At 35.4% G+C, this 17,467-nt stretch overlaps 1 protein-coding gene across 5 annotated transcripts in view; it reads right to left on the reverse strand.

Annotated features, from left to right (window-relative positions):
* The window catches only part of TTC7B (tetratricopeptide repeat domain 7B), a 137,234-nt gene that overhangs the window by 41,120 nt on the left and 78,647 nt on the right, over nucleotides 1–17,467 (reverse strand). For 3 of the 5 annotated variants that reach the window (XM_083838840.1, XM_083838841.1, XM_083838842.1), the window contains 2 exons: nucleotides 9,285–9,401; nucleotides 5,090–5,187 (listed from right to left, as the gene is read on the reverse strand). In XM_083838840.1, coding sequence (XP_083694966.1) covers nucleotides 5,090–5,187; nucleotides 9,285–9,401 — 215 coding nt within the window. Of the gene's footprint in view, nucleotides 1–36; nucleotides 295–1,481; nucleotides 1,647–5,089; nucleotides 5,188–9,284; nucleotides 9,402–17,467 lie in introns of all 5 variants that reach the window. The other 2 variants (XR_014585278.1, XM_083838843.1) reach the window with 2 other exon arrangements.

The raw sequence follows: 17,467 nt of genomic DNA on the forward strand, positions 1-17,467 counted from the left end.
AGAAAGCTATAAGCATCTAGACAAACTTCTACTTACTCAAAGATAGAGAGCTTTGACTTTCATAAATTATTTACATTGTACAAAGGACTTCAGTAACTGTGTGGGTGTTTTGTTTTTTTTTTTCCATGGTTCCACTACTGCTCATGTGTATGTTGGAAGCTGCTTTCCCTGAGGATACAGTAACTTTTATCTGAAATGGAAGACCTGGGCTTTACATAATGGAATCTGTGCTTGGACTTCCACATTCTTTCCATGTGCCTTCATTCTTGAACGAGGTCTTATTCTCTTGTAGCCCTGCAAAGAACAAGCAATTTAATGCTAGCTGGTGTGTACGCTTTCTAGAGTAGGCCTGAGCAAGATCAACTCAACACTCAAAGGGGTAATAGCAATTAATTAGCTATTCAAATGCTTCAAGAAGAAAGTCAGGTTTCAGCTAGTTAAACTTCTGTAGGACACATTTCCTGAAGTCTAAAGGAAGTGCTCTCCAGAATTTCCAGTTGTAGGCTTATATATGAGCTAGTGTTTTCAAAACTCCCATCTTATCTAAGCTACTTTAATGAGTGAATTTTGCTAATACTCAAAGATTTATTCTCTAGATTTTGTTAGGAATTAGTATCTTTGACACAATGTCAGTTAAAGCCTAGTGTCATCAGTGAATTTCCTAAGACTGGATTATAGTAAATGCAGTAATAAATACAGAGCTACGCACAAGTCTATGAATGAAGGACAATTTAACAAATAAAAAAGAGTTTAAAAGAAGTATCTGGAAAACTAACTTGGTTTTACCCTGCCACCTGAACTATTCTGGCAGCATTACTATGTAGTTTGCATTCAAACATGGAAAGTGATTTTACAGCATGTTTTAACTGGCATCATTTCAATGAACAGAATGACTCCTGATCTGGAATAGCAAAATGCTGATTTTCACTACTCTACCGCCTCTGAATCATTTCAATACATCCTACCTGCCATATTAAAGAATACATTGATATTTAATGTGATTTTTCCCTCATATGAAGTTTCAGGGAATGTTTTGTATGCAATTAGCTAAAAAGGATTTCAAATCAAGGATCTAGACACTAAAATTACATCATTAAAAACTAGGTAAGAAGGAAATCCTGTGGAAAGGACAGTCTTGTTAGGCAAAACATGCCAGCAATGGAAATAATTACAGCCATAAATGCTACAGCGCAGTAGAGGACAATAGCCTCTTTTAAAAAACACCTATCGTTTTCTGTAACAGTCATGAGTACAGAATATTAAATCTGCCTGTAACTTTACATCTTTGGGGATCAATAAAACAGTCTACCCTGAACAAACTCTTAAAACCCATTCAGAATTTAATGAAATAAATTTGAAAGGCCAGATTTCACGGACACTCCGTTGAAGCTTAAATTGTTTTAAACACGGTTTATCAGTTATGAAGATTATCAGAAAAATACAGTACAAACACGCCCATCAGGAAGAGAAAACCAATTTACAGCGAGAAGGTGAACAGGGCTCAGGAACTTGGTCACAGTATGGAGAGGCTGCATGGGGCCAGACAAAGGTATCTGATTTAGGATGAGGATGAGGAAGATGAGAAGATACAAACACTTGGAGAGGAGACTCTGTTCTTGAGAGAGAAGATGAGGAAGTATCAGAGGCTAAAAAGCGAAAGAAAGAGAATGATAAGGGTGTGGGGGGGTGGGAAAGGAAAAGATCCAAGAACAGGGTTTAATGGAGTCACGGATGCCAAAAAATGCAAAGTGTTTATTTCCCCATTCAGTAAGATGGAAATGGCTTCCACATAAAATAAATAGCACTTCTTCTGAAAGCAGTGTAAGAAAATATGCTGCATTCATATGTACTCCTCTTCTGTAATAAACTAGTTTCAAAAACAAATTAAAGATTAACTTTTCCCTGCGTTCTAATGTATGAGTTTGTGAAATATATTTAGGAGGAAATAAAGACCAAATTTTAAAACTCAGCCACCAATATTACTTCCTAGGACAAACTAAGTGGACTGAAACCACTACACAACAGATTGAATAATCTGATTTTAAAAAGATTGAGTGCAACTTACCTTAACCAAAATAGTTAACTGAAGCCTCAAATGATTTGCATATGCTTATCTAACTTTGAAAAGGAAATGAGTCTGTCTCCCTGTGAGATTTTACTTCAGTGAATGTTTCATAAAAGCTTTTTTTTTTTTTCCCCTCCATATTCAGCAATACATATAAATATGGGTACGTGCCACTCATGGCAAACCAGCTGAAACAGAAGGCAAGCTCAGAGTAGATTTGCCACAGTTCTTGACTGGGACATTGGATTTCTTACAAGGCTAGACTGGTAATTCCAGAATACATGCTTTTTATACTCCAAAGATTACAAAAATTCAAACTTGCATCATTTAATCATTTCTGATTAGTTTTATTGGATTGGTAAAAGCTATATATAAACACTGTGGCTTTTTTTTTTTTTTTTAAGATCTTTTTATTTTAATTTCAACCTTTGCTAAATTGATATACCTAAATAAATATATTTTTGTAATATATATATTTTACACCCATCACTGTTATTTGAATTTTAAAATCCTTTAATTTTTTTTTGCAGGTACGGAAGACTTCAGATTTAATTTTAGCTCTCATTTCTTGTTACTCAGATTGATCAAACAGAGAGTAAACAGCAAAAAGGTGTTCATCACTTCCACAGGTGGTAAGCAATTCAGGTAGTGGAACGTTTTCACGTGTGCATGTGTATACACATACGTAAGTGCATACATATGGTAGCATTATACTGTCTAAAGGGTAGCAAACATTTCTGTCCTAAGAGGATTTTCCCCACTACTTTTTTCTTACATCCTCATTAAAATACTGTAAATGCCAAATTTGTTTTGGATTTCTTAAGACTGAGGATAAACAGAACCTCAGAATGAGCTTTCTCAGCCAATAAAGGTCTAACAACTTGACCATCTATTAGTTCTATCATTTTTGCACACTTTTTTTTTTGACAGTCTGCCTAGAGTTTTCTCACTCAAACACTATGCCTAGCTTGACTTCTGTTCTTGCAGTAACATAACCTTTTAATTTCTGCAGTATTTTTATACTGAAGAAGAATTTTGGACATAACTTTGATATAGGGTTTTTACATTTACACTACTGTACAGATACAGTAGGTAACAAATCCCCAGTCCTTACCAGAATTCAAGTATTTGTACTGCAAGAAGGTTTCTTCTGCTAAAATTAAAAATTAAAACCACAAAAACAAACAAACAAGAACAAAACAACAAAAGAGACCCTCTCCAACCTACCCTACATAATTACCTTTTATAAGAAAAATAAATGAAAAAGGACCCCATACTTTTAATTTCCCATCTCATCCTCTGTGACAGTAGAAATGAGCTCTAACAACACAGGTAAGATTCAGGAAACAAAAACAAACAGGATCTTCTACAAAAAAAAAAAAAAGACTGTTTGTAAAGATCCTGTTTTCCAAGTGAGATACTGGCTACAGGACTTGAATCTGGGGTGAGTTCTTGAAGAGCTCACTGTTTTGGATGAAGTTTCATCTTTACTTAAAAGCTTTGAGAAATACGCAGTCTTTAAAAAGCACCAATTCATTATGCTTTGAAGCATGGCATATATAAAATAGGACACTCTGAAGAAGTAGATCAAGAACTTTGTCCCCATGGAAAACATACAAACAAAAAAACAACACGCCCCATAACACTCCCCCCCCACGCCTCTTTTAGAAGGCATAAAAATAATTTAACTAGATTTTGAAGGTTTCATATAGATATCTCCTTCAAATGAAACAGTGAGCTAGACTAGAACAAAGGACTACTACAATATTTTGTGTTATCTTACATATTGTAAATACAAGAGCACAAGAACTCAGAATTCTGCTATAGGGGCAAAGCAGGCTGAACTATGCCATATTTCAGCCCACATCATATTGCAATTCTTTTAAATCAGGTGACCTGAACTTTGTAATCAAAACTGTTTGCCACGATACCAAGCACAGAACTCTTTCTTCTTATATGATTTCAAAATCTAATGAACACTAGCTTCACTTTCGACTTTCAGAAATTAAGTAACTAAAATGGATTTTTCTGTACTGTACAATTCTGATGTAAACAAAGATATATTATACTTTTCCATGTATCTTAGTTTATAGGTCAGTGTAGTCTAACTCATAGGCTGACAAGCTTCCCCAAAAGCTTTTCCTATCCAAATGTGATTAAACAGAAATTGACATCTGAAGGGTGTCAAGAAAAGCATGCTACAGTTTTGAGATAAAACCCAGGAAAGAAAAAAAAAGTCAGTATATAGAATGCAGATAACACACTCCAAAAGGTTTTTGGAACTACTGTCATCACAATAACTCTTTCTGTGTTTTTCAGAGAATCCATGGCTCACCTGCTTTTTTCTATATGACTTTAAGGCATATCAATTTCTATTGTGATAATAGAATATACTAACATGTACAAAGCACATATTGTCAATATTTATTGATGCCTTACCTTTTATGTAGCACACCTGTGCAGCACAATTTTTGCAGTATAAATGATTTGTAATAAATAGATTTTCCTTATAATCTCAAAGCTATGTCTATACTAATCCGGCCCACGTATTCAATTCTATTTTAATATATGTTTTAGAAATCTTGACGAATTTAATTAGTAATGATTTCTTGAGCATTTTTGAGATTATAGTTTTCTTAATTTTTTCTGATACTTTTTAAAAACAAAATACGTGCAAATACTTAAAGGACAGAAAAGCATAGCACTTTGGAAAATAGACTAGTAAAGCATAGTAATTTTTAGCCTTTACATAAGAACCAAGCTATACTGCCAAGCTCAGCAAGATTCAGACCACAGATATTTTAATTTACACAATATATAGTCTGCAAGTACTTCATAAATAAATAAATAAATAAATAAAAGAATCTTATATTGCAAAATTGCTATTTCCACTCCATATGACAAAGAAAACATTCTCAGGATATATGATTTAATTTTGCAAAAAAAAAAAACAATTAACTAATAAAAAAATCTAGCTATTGGAACTCCATTTTACTAATTTTATTGTTCAAATTCTGTTCTTACCTGTTTCAGGATCACTGAAATCTGGTAATGTAATTGTATTAAGTTGTCGTCTATCAGCAATAGCTCTGTCTAACAGGCTGCTCCCACGTCCAGAATCACTGTAATGAAGTATAGAAATTGTAAGCTATTAAGATATAAAATTATATACTGAGATACGAGTTGCATGCTGCCCTCCTCCCACAAAGGTTCTTGCTATAAAGGTTCTTGCTATGAACAAATTTAGTACCAAGCATTGCTAACCACTCACAGTACATTAAGCCGGCTGCACTAAAACAAAATTAAGCTGAGCAAACCTAAATCCATATTTACTTCAGCAACTCTGTTTTCATAATTAATATAACCAAGACGGGTATACAAACTTTTAATTTGATTTATAACTAAGAACGTTACAAAAAGGCTTAATTGTACCTTAAATTTTTACATAAGATGAGTTACTACTCTTGCAGTTACCTGAGATGGCAGATGTGAGTTTGAAAAGCCACATTTTTCCAATACTAAAGAGCAACACTGAACTCAAGACATCTAATTTTAGGCAAAGATATTATAAAAACATTCCACATAAAAAGCAATTTTATCTCTAGAGTTTTGGGTGGTGTTTTTTTTTTGTTTTTTCTTAATAATCACATTAACAGTCTAATGCCAAATTTGATCCTAAAAATGCAGTAGGAACATTTTGAACACTTAGAATAGATCAGGTGCCTAATCACTTTGCAGGGGTTTTCCCTGATCTCTCATGGGGAAAAAATGCACTTAATTCCCACTGTAGTTGTAACTCACTTTCTGCCACTCGGGCTTCTTGCTGATATACTTGGTGGAAAACTAATTGGTCCTAGAGCTATGGTTAAAGATTCAGCAGAAGGGACTGAAAAATTAATGGTTAATACAGTAACTTCATTTTTAGGACTATAAAACTGGTACTATTCACTATCAATAAATACTTTAAAAAAATACATAAAAATAATTCACCAACGTTTCAAATTTAAACCAATTAGGTTGTTAGCCCAACTTAGCAAAGTGAAAACCTTAGTTTGATTCTCATATTCCACCACAGAGAAAAAAAATATACAAAATTCCTAGCTTAAAATAAAGTCTGAGAGACTTTAATCTAACCTGCAAGACTGGAATTTAATACATCTTTAGAGTTGCCCTAATTTTCAAATCACCTCCTTCCAAATTTGAACCCAGAGAACGGCAAGAAGCCTTTCAGCAACTCTTAATAGTTGCACTTCAAAAACCAGTGAAATGACTTCCTCTGTTTGTACAGCTGTTACTAAAATGATATAAATAAAACTTTGCATTACCATAAAATTATTGCAAGACCAATTTCCTTACAAAACGATGCCATTATAGAAATCCACAGGAAACAGAAGGGGACTTTCTGAGACACACACTATCAGCTATACTTGTTACACCAGTTGGTGCATATTTTCTGTGTTAATTACTTCCTCAATCCACAAGCAATGACATGCCAAATGTTGCTGACAAGGAGAGCCAGGCTTAACATAAGTATCTTTTAAGCACATCACTGGTATCTTGGTTTGCTCTGTTTTGCTAATGCAAACTAAGAACTGGAAAAGAATTGAACTATTTTCTAACATACTTCAAGAAGCAAGCTGAATAGAAACATGGTTGATGTAATCACTCCATAGACCTTCCAAAGCCTTGCATCTCAGAATATTTTTTTTTTTAAATTAAACAATTAAAGAGAAAAAGCTGACTAAAGACAAAAATTTTTTTTAATCAGCTGAACAAAGGTAAGACAAAGTGTTGCATTTAACACTTACATTTGGCGGAGTATCTAGCTATTCATAATTTAATTTCATTAGTAAAAGATTATTGAGAACACAAACTAAGTTTACTCCACAAAATCTGATTAACTTGAAGAAAAAATATTTATCAAACAGCTTATCAGAAAAGTGAATTCTTATCTCATTGGGAAAATGATGCATCAAAATTAGTTTTGAGTCTAAATCAGAAGAGAAAAACATGTTTCAAATAAGCATGAAGGGTATTCACATCTTTGAAAATCAACGTTCTAAAACAGTTTCAAATGATTAAAAACCTTTCTTTTTTATTGCCCTAAAGAATGACGAGAAAATTCCTCAATTGTTTCCAGTGCAAAACTTATTGTCAAACAGTGCTTTTCAACAAAAAGTGTGTGTTAAAATTATAGAGTTTGGAAAATCTGAGTATTCACAACAATCCTTCATTATTATTCTTCATTACATCTTGAGTGCAATTGTATGAACAGAACTTCCCAGTCACATTTCAGGTTAGAGTGATAATTGTTATGCCAGTCAGACAGATTTTGATTACGATGATACAAAGTGAAAATATTCAGCCCTTACATTTCACATGGACCATCCAAAGAAAGGCTACAGTTTGGTATCTCTCAACATGTGATTCATGAAACCTATCTCCTTCCATCATGGCGCTTATTCATGGTTCTTTCCATTCCATCCCCAATTTTATTTTAATTTCTGTCATCATAAACCAGAACTTCAAGAAAAGTTTTAAGAGTCAAGATAAAAAAAAGCAGTAAAAATCGTATCAGATGCAAAGTAGTCCTTGTTAATTTTTTCACTTAGATGTTCTCAAAGAAAAATGGAGACATGATCATTAGCAAATGCTGCTGTGAAAATCTTACTCTTTGGCTGTGTCAGCTTCTGTATTCACTACTGATGTCTGAAGGAAGCATTGCCTAATGTGTCCTTAACGTGTCACAGTAACTCTTAGCACAACAACAAAGTAATGACAAGCCATGATGAGCCCTGTTATGTGTAAGATGGAAGGTGAAAAGTTGTGTGTAGTACACACAAAGCCACACTCAAATTAAGCTTACATAGAAATTTTGACTATTCTGCACAGCAGAGCCTTCTGATAAAGAGTTATTAACCCCACTCCACATCCCTCCCTAGCTCCTTTCCCCCAAACCCAACCAACTGCAGAAAAAAATAAAAATAAAAAAATCCCACCCAGTAAGTTAGAAGATAAATTCTTTCCCAGGTCCTTGCTGCTAGCTTCTGTGACTTGGAATTGAAAGAAAAAAAAAAAAGAAAAAGAAAAGTCAGCTCAAAGCTTTCCAGTTGCTCATGTACTTTACTTGCTCCCTGTCATGTCCAAGTCCTGCCATACTGCAGCACCAGAGCCACTATGACAGAGCTATGATTGACTCAGATAGGGATCTCCCAGGCTCTTCCTCCAAACTTTTCTGCTCTAAACTGCTTACTAGCTTCCCAATGAGATAATTAATTTTCCCTTTCTGGCCCTAAGTTTCCAACTCTCCCAATCTTCTTAGAGATGCATGTTATTACATAACTGAGATCAAACAAAACGAGACCAAAAACTGGACAGATAATGTTCATCACACTCCTATATCCGATACCATCTGGTACAGATCTCTTCTGCACCACCTCCTTTCCAGAAACTACCAACCCTTCAAACAACAAGATAGCAGGAAATTCTGCCTGTACTCAGTAATTCTACAGGTACTTGATAAACATGTTGTACAGGTACCAGCATGGATATATGAAAAGCTAAATTAGCAGCTTTCCTGTTTATTTCACAGGTGATCCAAACACATGTGACAAAGGAAAATATATGTGTCTTTTGGAAACCCAAAGAGGACTCAACTTATCCAAATACCGGCTAAGTCCTTTGAAGAACCTAACTAGCTTCATAACTTAAATAGTTTCAGACCTTCGTTTAAAAAAAGGCATGTTGATTTTCCAAGCATGTCATCTTTATCCATGTGACCTCCACTATTTCTGTAGTCTTAATTAATGTCTAGCCCTCTTTCACTCTATTCAGCAGAAGTCCGCGAACTAAATTACTACTACAGCAATGTCTCCACTAAACAAAAAGATACAAAAGATTCTATAACCCGGATCAGGAGGAAAACCAAAACAATACCAGTACATTGAGCCACATCAAGGACAATGGCAGAGTTACACAATATCTGCCATCAGTTCTCACCAGTTTATTAGCTTTGATGCACCTTACTTCACAGAACTCTAAGTGGTTCCTCCTTATCCATCAAGTGGTATCTTCGCAGTTCCAGTTCCTCAGATTTCCGGAGGATTAGTTTGTTCATTTAAAATACCAGACCAAGTAAAACCAGGACTAATATTGACCTCGAATGCTACTGAGCAAGGTATTCGTGAATTTCACACTCCAGAATTCTACAGCATCTTACCTTGGGTTAGTGAGATTATAGCAGGACTTCCAGATCTGTAGCATGTGTTTACAAGTAAGGAGTGCTTCATCTGGGCCTCTGCACAAGGATTCCAATTTGACTTTTGTAAACAGTAATCTGGTGAAATGGGAAATTAAGAAAAAGAAAAGAGATTCTGATTCAATTGAGACTTTTTTTTTTTTAAAGATACCCAATATCAGGCCAAACTGGAGAAATAACACAACTTCAAAGATAGTGTTAATTTAAATATTTGTTTCATGAAGTAATTACAATAAAGTCAAATACCTAGTGTTGTCATCAAAACAATAGCACTTTTCACAAAGTGGCCTTTTCAACTGGATAGAAACAATGGTTTTGCACATCATTCATCATGTACAGAACAGTCTTCCTCATGGGAGCAAACACGTTTTCTGGAAGCCACTATAAATTAATTCTGATTTCAAAGCTGATATTTCTAATGGCAGCAACACAAAGTACATAACCTCAAAAGGTGATGACTCTGTATTCCTTTTACATGCCATATACTAATGTATCAGTAGAAAGCTCTCCAAGGAGATTAACTTAGACACACACCTTCCTGGACAATTAAAGAATATAAATGCAACAGAACAACAAAGGAGCAACATTGGTATGCATATTTAAAGAAGTCAGAACATCTGTAAACAGATAATACACTAGAAAAACACTAATTTAAAAGTAATTTTTAGTAAGTTGCAAGATTAAAGAGCACAAAGCAGGAGGAGAGGATACAAATAAAATTGTTAGCCTACTTTCCGTTTTTAAACCCAGGTGTACTTTGGCATTTTATTCCAGTACAACCTTTATTATCCTAAGTGAAAAATTTATACGATTGGTCATATGGTTTGTGTGGGAAGACTGAGAAGGGTGTAGAGGGTGGGCATGTGTGAAAGCTCAGAACTTTCTTATCCCAAATACAAACTTTGAGGCTGCTAATAGTAACTGCAAACTGCCAGAGGGTTTTCTCAAGAATAAAAAGTGACAGCAAGTGCCTCAGCAAGCTACAGTTGCTAAAGCTATAGTGTTGCACTGAACATCTTTTGCAGAAACTACACAGCATATAAATCTGAAAAAGAATCATGCTACCTTAATTCTACAACGTGTGTGTTGGTGGGATTGAAAAAGAAATAAAATGCAGGTCACTAAATTAGTTTAAGAGAACGAGCACCCGTGGATTAGCAAGGTAAATAATGCCATATGGAGCATCACCAGGTATTTTCTAGGAAAGTAGAACAGAGTAATCAGTCATATTAGTATAGGTTTGTTCTTATTAGTAAACTGGATTTAAGTATATAGGGAACTATACAGGTTATTTAAAGTCATATTCCATTTGAGTGTGCTCCTCTGTAGACAGTAGTTTAACCGTAACTGTGTCACTGGAAAAAAAAATTTCCACATCTGTCTACCATTTTACTCAACAGAGAAGAAAAAAAGACAAGTAATATCCTCCCCCACTCACACTACCACATCTATTCTACCTTTAACATCCCCTCTCCCATTAATCCAACCAAATAATAGCAAGACCTAGGAATCGAAACCTAAACCCCAAAATAAGAGAAATCTACTTCATACAATCCATTTCCTGGTTCTGTTTATGTAGAAACAAGGGAGCCCTTTTTACAGATTGAAGAGCCTATAGAAGGGTTTTCTGACTGTTTGTTTTATCTAGTGATTTTAAAGCATTTTACAAAAGGCATGGCATTTAAGTTCATTAGCACCAAAATTACAAGTCATTTTAGAAACAAGTGAATTGTAATACATGCCTTGGTTCACTCTATCTGTAAACTGTATAACATAACACTAACAGCCTTCAAGCATTTAAGACTTCCAGGAATACTGTAGTAGAGAGAAGGCAGGGCATCAGCAAACCACTAAGGTTCAGCATGCAGGAGCTAAAAGAAAAATTTAGTGGGAGATATAATGGGAAAGGATTTGATTATTAAGAAATTACTTAAATACACATGTAAGAAATAGCAAGAGTCTGTGCAAAAAAAGTTTAAGGACTTGAGTGCAGAATTCAAGGGAAAGATAGCAGAAGAGAAATATATATGCAAGAACTAAAGCAGCACATCAGAATTCTATGTTTTTTATGCAACTGGAACACATGCAACAACATCACCTCTGTTTCTTATGCATTATACCAGTAGGGGGGGCCTGGATGACTGCAGGTTTCCCAAAACAGAAACAGTAAACTGAAAGTATGATGGGAAGATACGCATAATTCTAATAAAGGCTAGAAAATTGTATCTAATGCCAAAAAAAAAAGTATACAAAAAGTACACTGGTGTGGTATCATCCACAGACTAAAGCAAAAATCATCTTTTGAATAGAAAAGGTTGCACCTGTAAAGCCACAGAGAGCAGTTTCTGTTAGTCTAAGAAATATTTTGACTATAAATCACAGAGTAACTAAGACATTTCAGAAAAGTCAAATGGGATGTTAATAGAAAAGTGAAAAACTGCCAACTGAACATTTACTTAACAAACGGGGGAAGGAAGGGAAGAAAGAATCATAGAGTCATTCGGTTTGGAAAAGCAGAAGGCACACCATGTGATAAACAGGTCTCTCTAACTTAATTCTTCCAAGTTCCTCTGAAACATTACTGGAGGCATGAGTCAGTAACAAGATAAACAAGCAGCTCAGGGACAAGGAGTATCAGGAAGGTTTACAAAGCCGTGAGGGGTACATCATCTGAAAAAGGATTTTTTTTGTAAGGACAACTTAAAGCATTTGTGGAAATCACTCTTCTGGAACATTGCCTGCATTACTGGCACAGAGCTATAAGCTTAAAAAAAGACAGTCCTAATAATTTTCATATTCATTTTTAATATGTTGTTAAAACAGAGATAGGATAACGAAAATAAAGCTGTACGTTTTATAAGAGTATGAAGTCATCTAGTTCTGTTTTTAAGTATCTGATGTTTACATTACTGGCACACAGTGCAGCACAAAACATGACAAAGTAACCACAGCATGGTGGAACAGCACCCATGGCTAAGAGTGCAAGTAGTGAGGAATAGGCAAAATAGAAATGAAATGTGCAACAATACCTGTCAGCGATGTGTGAAACTGGAATAAATATAACAGAAAAGAACAGCAATCTGTTTGGGTCAAATCCTTTGGGGAAGGAAAGTAGGTAAAACAGGTTCTGTTAAAGAAACTAGACTAGCAAGGCATTTGTTGGACCATCAGTATTTCATAAGGATACAGATCTTTGACACTGGAGAGAAAAAGGGGGGGGGGGGGAATTGCATCTTTTTAGGAGACTAATTATCCAGACAAAATGGAGAACAAATCAAACTCTTAAGTGGAAGGTCTTAGTTATTCAGTTATTCTTGGAGCTAATAGCTGATACATTTATGAAATAGTTACTGAGGCAGCAAATGACTCCATTAAGTTTAAGACTGTTCTCACTAACTAACAAGGACATTATAAAACAGCTGCTTATAACCTAATCCATAAAACTGCTGGATTTTTGTTTAAATAAAGAGTGAAAAATCACAAATGGGTTTATAACTAGGCCTTTGAATTTCAACAGAAATAGTGTGATAAACTTGACTTTTGACATACAAAGAAGTCTGCCCTTTAACAGAAAGATAAAATTTTTCAGGAACTGTATCTAAAGTTGAAGGAGGTAAAACTCGATGTTTGACAAGCCACTCAACAATAACATTGTGCAAGTAAGATACCAGAAATGTGCAGAGATCCTACCAAGAACAGTGGGAGACAGGACAAAAGAAGAGAAAGAAAGATCAGTACAGAAAGCTGCATCTTTGGTACGTATTAAAAAGTAAAGCTAAACTAGATCCTGAAAAGGATATTAAATAAATCTTTTTCTCCTTAATTAGGAGGAAAAAAATCACGAATGAACCCCCCCCCACCACCACTACCCTAATCCTTATCTATGTTGTCTCAGATATGAAAACAAAGAAACATGGAGGACAGGACACTTTAATAGTGAATACAGTTAATGCAGTCAAAAATAGTCCCTTTCTCAGAACTGTGGAAAGACTCACACAGAAGATTGCTGGCAGTGAAAATATTAAAGAAAATATCACATCTGTAATGACTGGAGAACACAACTGTACTGCCAGTGGCCTTTCAAGAGAGAAGACACAGACCATCAACAGTTTTAAAAACATACAAAAAAAAAAAACAAAAATAGCATCCAAAATAAAAGGAAGACGAATCAGATAACATTGTTACAGGAAAATGTGTCACAGTGATTTTATAACAAAGAGAGATTGTACCAAGCAATCTGGGTAACAGTTATTCCAAACCAGAGCTGCCCAACGGCCAGGTTCATCAAAGTGAGGCAGCTGTCAAGAGGGCAGATGTCATTCTGGAAAGCACTACCTGAAGCAGAAAGAGAAGGAAACTGCCATTGTAGAATAGCCTCATGAGAACACATCTGGAATGCTATACATAACCCTCATTATAAGAGCTGTGCGCACACAGATGAAAAATTTTAAATTGGAGCAGCTGCAAAGCAAGGTTGTGAGGGCGATCAGCTGACTGGAGACTACAGATTATGAAAAGGACTTAATTTAGTCAGCCTACCAAAACAGAAGCCAAAAAGAGACACAATCTCTATCTACAAATACAGATGAAGGGAAAATAACAATTTAACCAGAGGACAATGTTTTCACAATGCCTAGTACACATAAAGGCCATACAGACTACTAAAACATCCAGGATGGAAATCGGGTCTCTCAAAGTTATCAATGAAATTGTACAACAGACTGCTTCCTCGGTTTGTTTTGGATAGACTGCAGAAGAGGTGGAGCAAATAACCTAACTGTTCTTAAAATATACCTGATGACTTCAAGAAAAGCTTTATAGAACAGGATAGCTGTAACAAGGAATACTTGTGACTTCCGAGGTTCTCACTAATGCTCTATTTCCCAATCAATATAAGCTAACCTTCTAAAACAATCTGAAGCTTTCCCTGCCAACCAACCAGTGTCATTTGAAGCGTAGTCAAGAACATGTGAATCTGCAAAACAAAATTGCTGTCTTAATTATGACTCTTCCTTCTCAGCCACTCTGTATCACTTTTGAAATAAAACATCCAGATGCTACAATAATGTCGGGCAATTAAGACAAGTCAGTATGTCAAATACTGGCATAAGTCATTACGGGTATTTCTACCCTCTAGAATGAATTAAAAATTTATAGTGAAGACTGCTCTCTGCTCTGTGACAAGTAACACTATTAGCACAGAGAAGCCTTAGTTCTTTCAGTGAACAGGTATTATTTACCTCGGCTATCATTTCCAAGCCAGCTGCTTTGCTTTTGGAATCAAGCAAGCCATTTTTGCATGTTGCTGTGCACCATACTAGCATACCAGTTTGGATGGACCAAAGCTGGAAATCTATAGTTCACACACTACCATTAAGAAGAGACGTACCTTTCATTCCGCATTTCTTTCTTTAAATCTTGGCAACACAACATGTGTTCTTCCACCTGATCTGCCTATTAGAGCAGTATCACTCAATCACAGCAGTAATCATGAATCTCCCTAAAGTTCCTCAGACTAAGAAACTTTCTGCTGCACACTTTTAATTCCACTAGATTTCTTCTTCTTAAGGGTCCATATCCTGACCAAAAATGAACAGACTGCTCTATTTTCCATTAGGACTGGGAGTAACTTCATTATTATTCTCTTCTTATATAGATTATCTATGCATTTCAGGCTTGAAGAACATAAGGAAGAGCTGTGCCCATCACTGAAGGTATGTGCTTTGAAAAATATTAGCCTTAGAGCGTAACACACCAGAAGCCTTGCTGAGAACCCTTTAAGGACTCTTCTGTATGCAGTGAGGTCAGGCCAAGCATACTCAGCACAACATACACAAGAGCGAACAGCTAACCCACTTGAAGAAGCTAAAATTTGAAAGGATGGATCCAATCCACGTGTTTACAATGCAGGATTAAAAACGCAACTACCTTTGTGTTATGTTCTGCATAAATTGAGTACACTTTATATGCTGTAAGAGAACCTTTTAAAGTAATACAATAGTTGCATTTCTAACTTCAGCTAACAGTATTTTTACATCATAACCAACCATTAAGAGGTGGTAGGAAAGTAATTAGAATACTGGCAGCCCCATAAAAATAATAGCAACCAACAAATTCACATAGAAAGCCTCAAAAAACAGTCATCTCGCTGACAACCATATTAATTTCTACAGTAGCTTAAATATAATAAACTTTATATAATTAACACTGATAGCCTGTTACTTATTAGTGCACAAAAGAAAGACAACACATACCAGTTCTGCATAGAGACACATAATATTTCATTTTGGTCTCACATTTAAGTGCCCATTTGACATACCCCACAACTTCAAATCCTAGAATGCTAGGAAAATTCAAGAGAAGGTGTTCTGTTTTTAAACCTAGACACTACATTAAAAACACACACACATACACAAACCTCACCAAGTCTAAATGTATGACTTCTTAAATGTTAGACTGTGATCCTATATAAAATAAATAAAATAAGAACAAAATCACAGAAAGGGCAATGGAGATCACTACAGAATGATATCAAAGTCTGAAAGTGAACAATTTTTTTGATACAGACTTTTTCTAAATGATCTGAACTTGAGCAAAAAGATAATTATGTTGATGTAAGCTTATGTTTACACACACATTTCATAAAATAACAGCTCATTTCTGTAACAAAGCCACCAGTGTCAACAGAATGTATAAATTAAATCAGATTAACTGACAGATGCCACAGTAATTAAGGTGGGAAATCAGTACAAAGTGCGTATAAAATTTATTTTGAACACATATTATTAAATATTTATGATTTGGGAGAGTAGAAATCTATTCACCTTTCCTAAAGTTTTAGCAAGTCACTTCTTGCACTCAACAATTAGATAGATGGGAAAGACTTCTGATGTAAATTACAGGTATCATTAAAGAAGCCAAACCTTAGCATATACTAAGAGAAATTGAAACTGCTATCAGCCAGCGTTCTTCTGACAGCCTTGTAATTACTCATGAATAAGTGTTTTAGAATAAAAAGGTTAAAATTAAAAGAAAATCCTGAAGTTCACAGTGTTAACTTCATTCACAATCCAGAATTTGACAACAGATTACAGTCTGCGATTTTGTACCTTCTTTTAAAAGGAAAAGGTAAGGTCGACTGTCGTAAGACCCTTCATTCAGGAATTTCACTTGTATCCAATGGGACTTTAATTTATGTGTAATATACTCTCCTAACGCAAAGATCCTTGTAACAGCGCAGTACAAAATTTTCCAGTCAGTTTCTTCAGTAGCACAGCTTAACAGCTCTCAAGCTGGATTTCTTTTTAAAAAGAGCATATAGTTGCAAGAATAAATACAGCCTTTGCACTCTAAAGTGGAAACGCATCATAGAAATAAGTGACTGAGAAGCAAATTATGCTAGCAAACAGGTAATTGGACATAAACTCCCAATGAAGCAATTATGCTCAAAATAACTAACACAATCCTTTCCAACTGACAAGATGCAGAAAGTTCTTTGTAGAAAGCAATGATAATCACAGAATCACAGAACTGTAGGGGTTGGAAGGGACCTCGAGAGATCATCGGGTCCAACCCCCCTGCCAAAGCAGGTTGCTTAGAGCAGGCTGCCCAGGTAGGCGTCCAGACGGGCCTTGAGCATCTCCAGAGAGGGGAGCAATATGGAAGTATTTTGTGCAGCTCCTGTTTACGTATGATGAAAATGCTGGCTGCAGTACTGAAGTGCAACACATAACTAAAAGGTTACAGAATGTGCCCTGCTATCAGGAAACACAGTGACATTCTCAACAGAAAGGACGTTTAGAGGTGACTTGATTATAGTAGCTACCAACAGAGTACGAAGGCACTAGTACTACACATTTCTTAGTAAAGAATATGCAAAAACTAATATCTGGAAGCAAATAAAGGAACAGCTCAAATTAAGAACAAAAATCCAGTTTTAATAAAGAGTGCCAAATAGAAACAAACTACCACATGCTGCAGTGGTATCTCCAGCTTCTGATGTGTCCGTATCAAAATCAGATGTCCTCTGGAAGGTATGGCTGAGCTAAACCTCTATTATTAGAGAAAACCAAAGCAAATTTAGCAGCTTGATATATAGGAGGCCAGGTCATTTAAAAATTGATCCTTGTGCTTTTAAATTCTAA

Source organism: Anser anser (genome assembly GCF_964211835.1).
Source record: "Anser anser genome assembly, chromosome: 5".
NCBI classification, from domain to species: Eukaryota; Metazoa; Chordata; class Aves; order Anseriformes; family Anatidae; genus Anser; species Anser anser.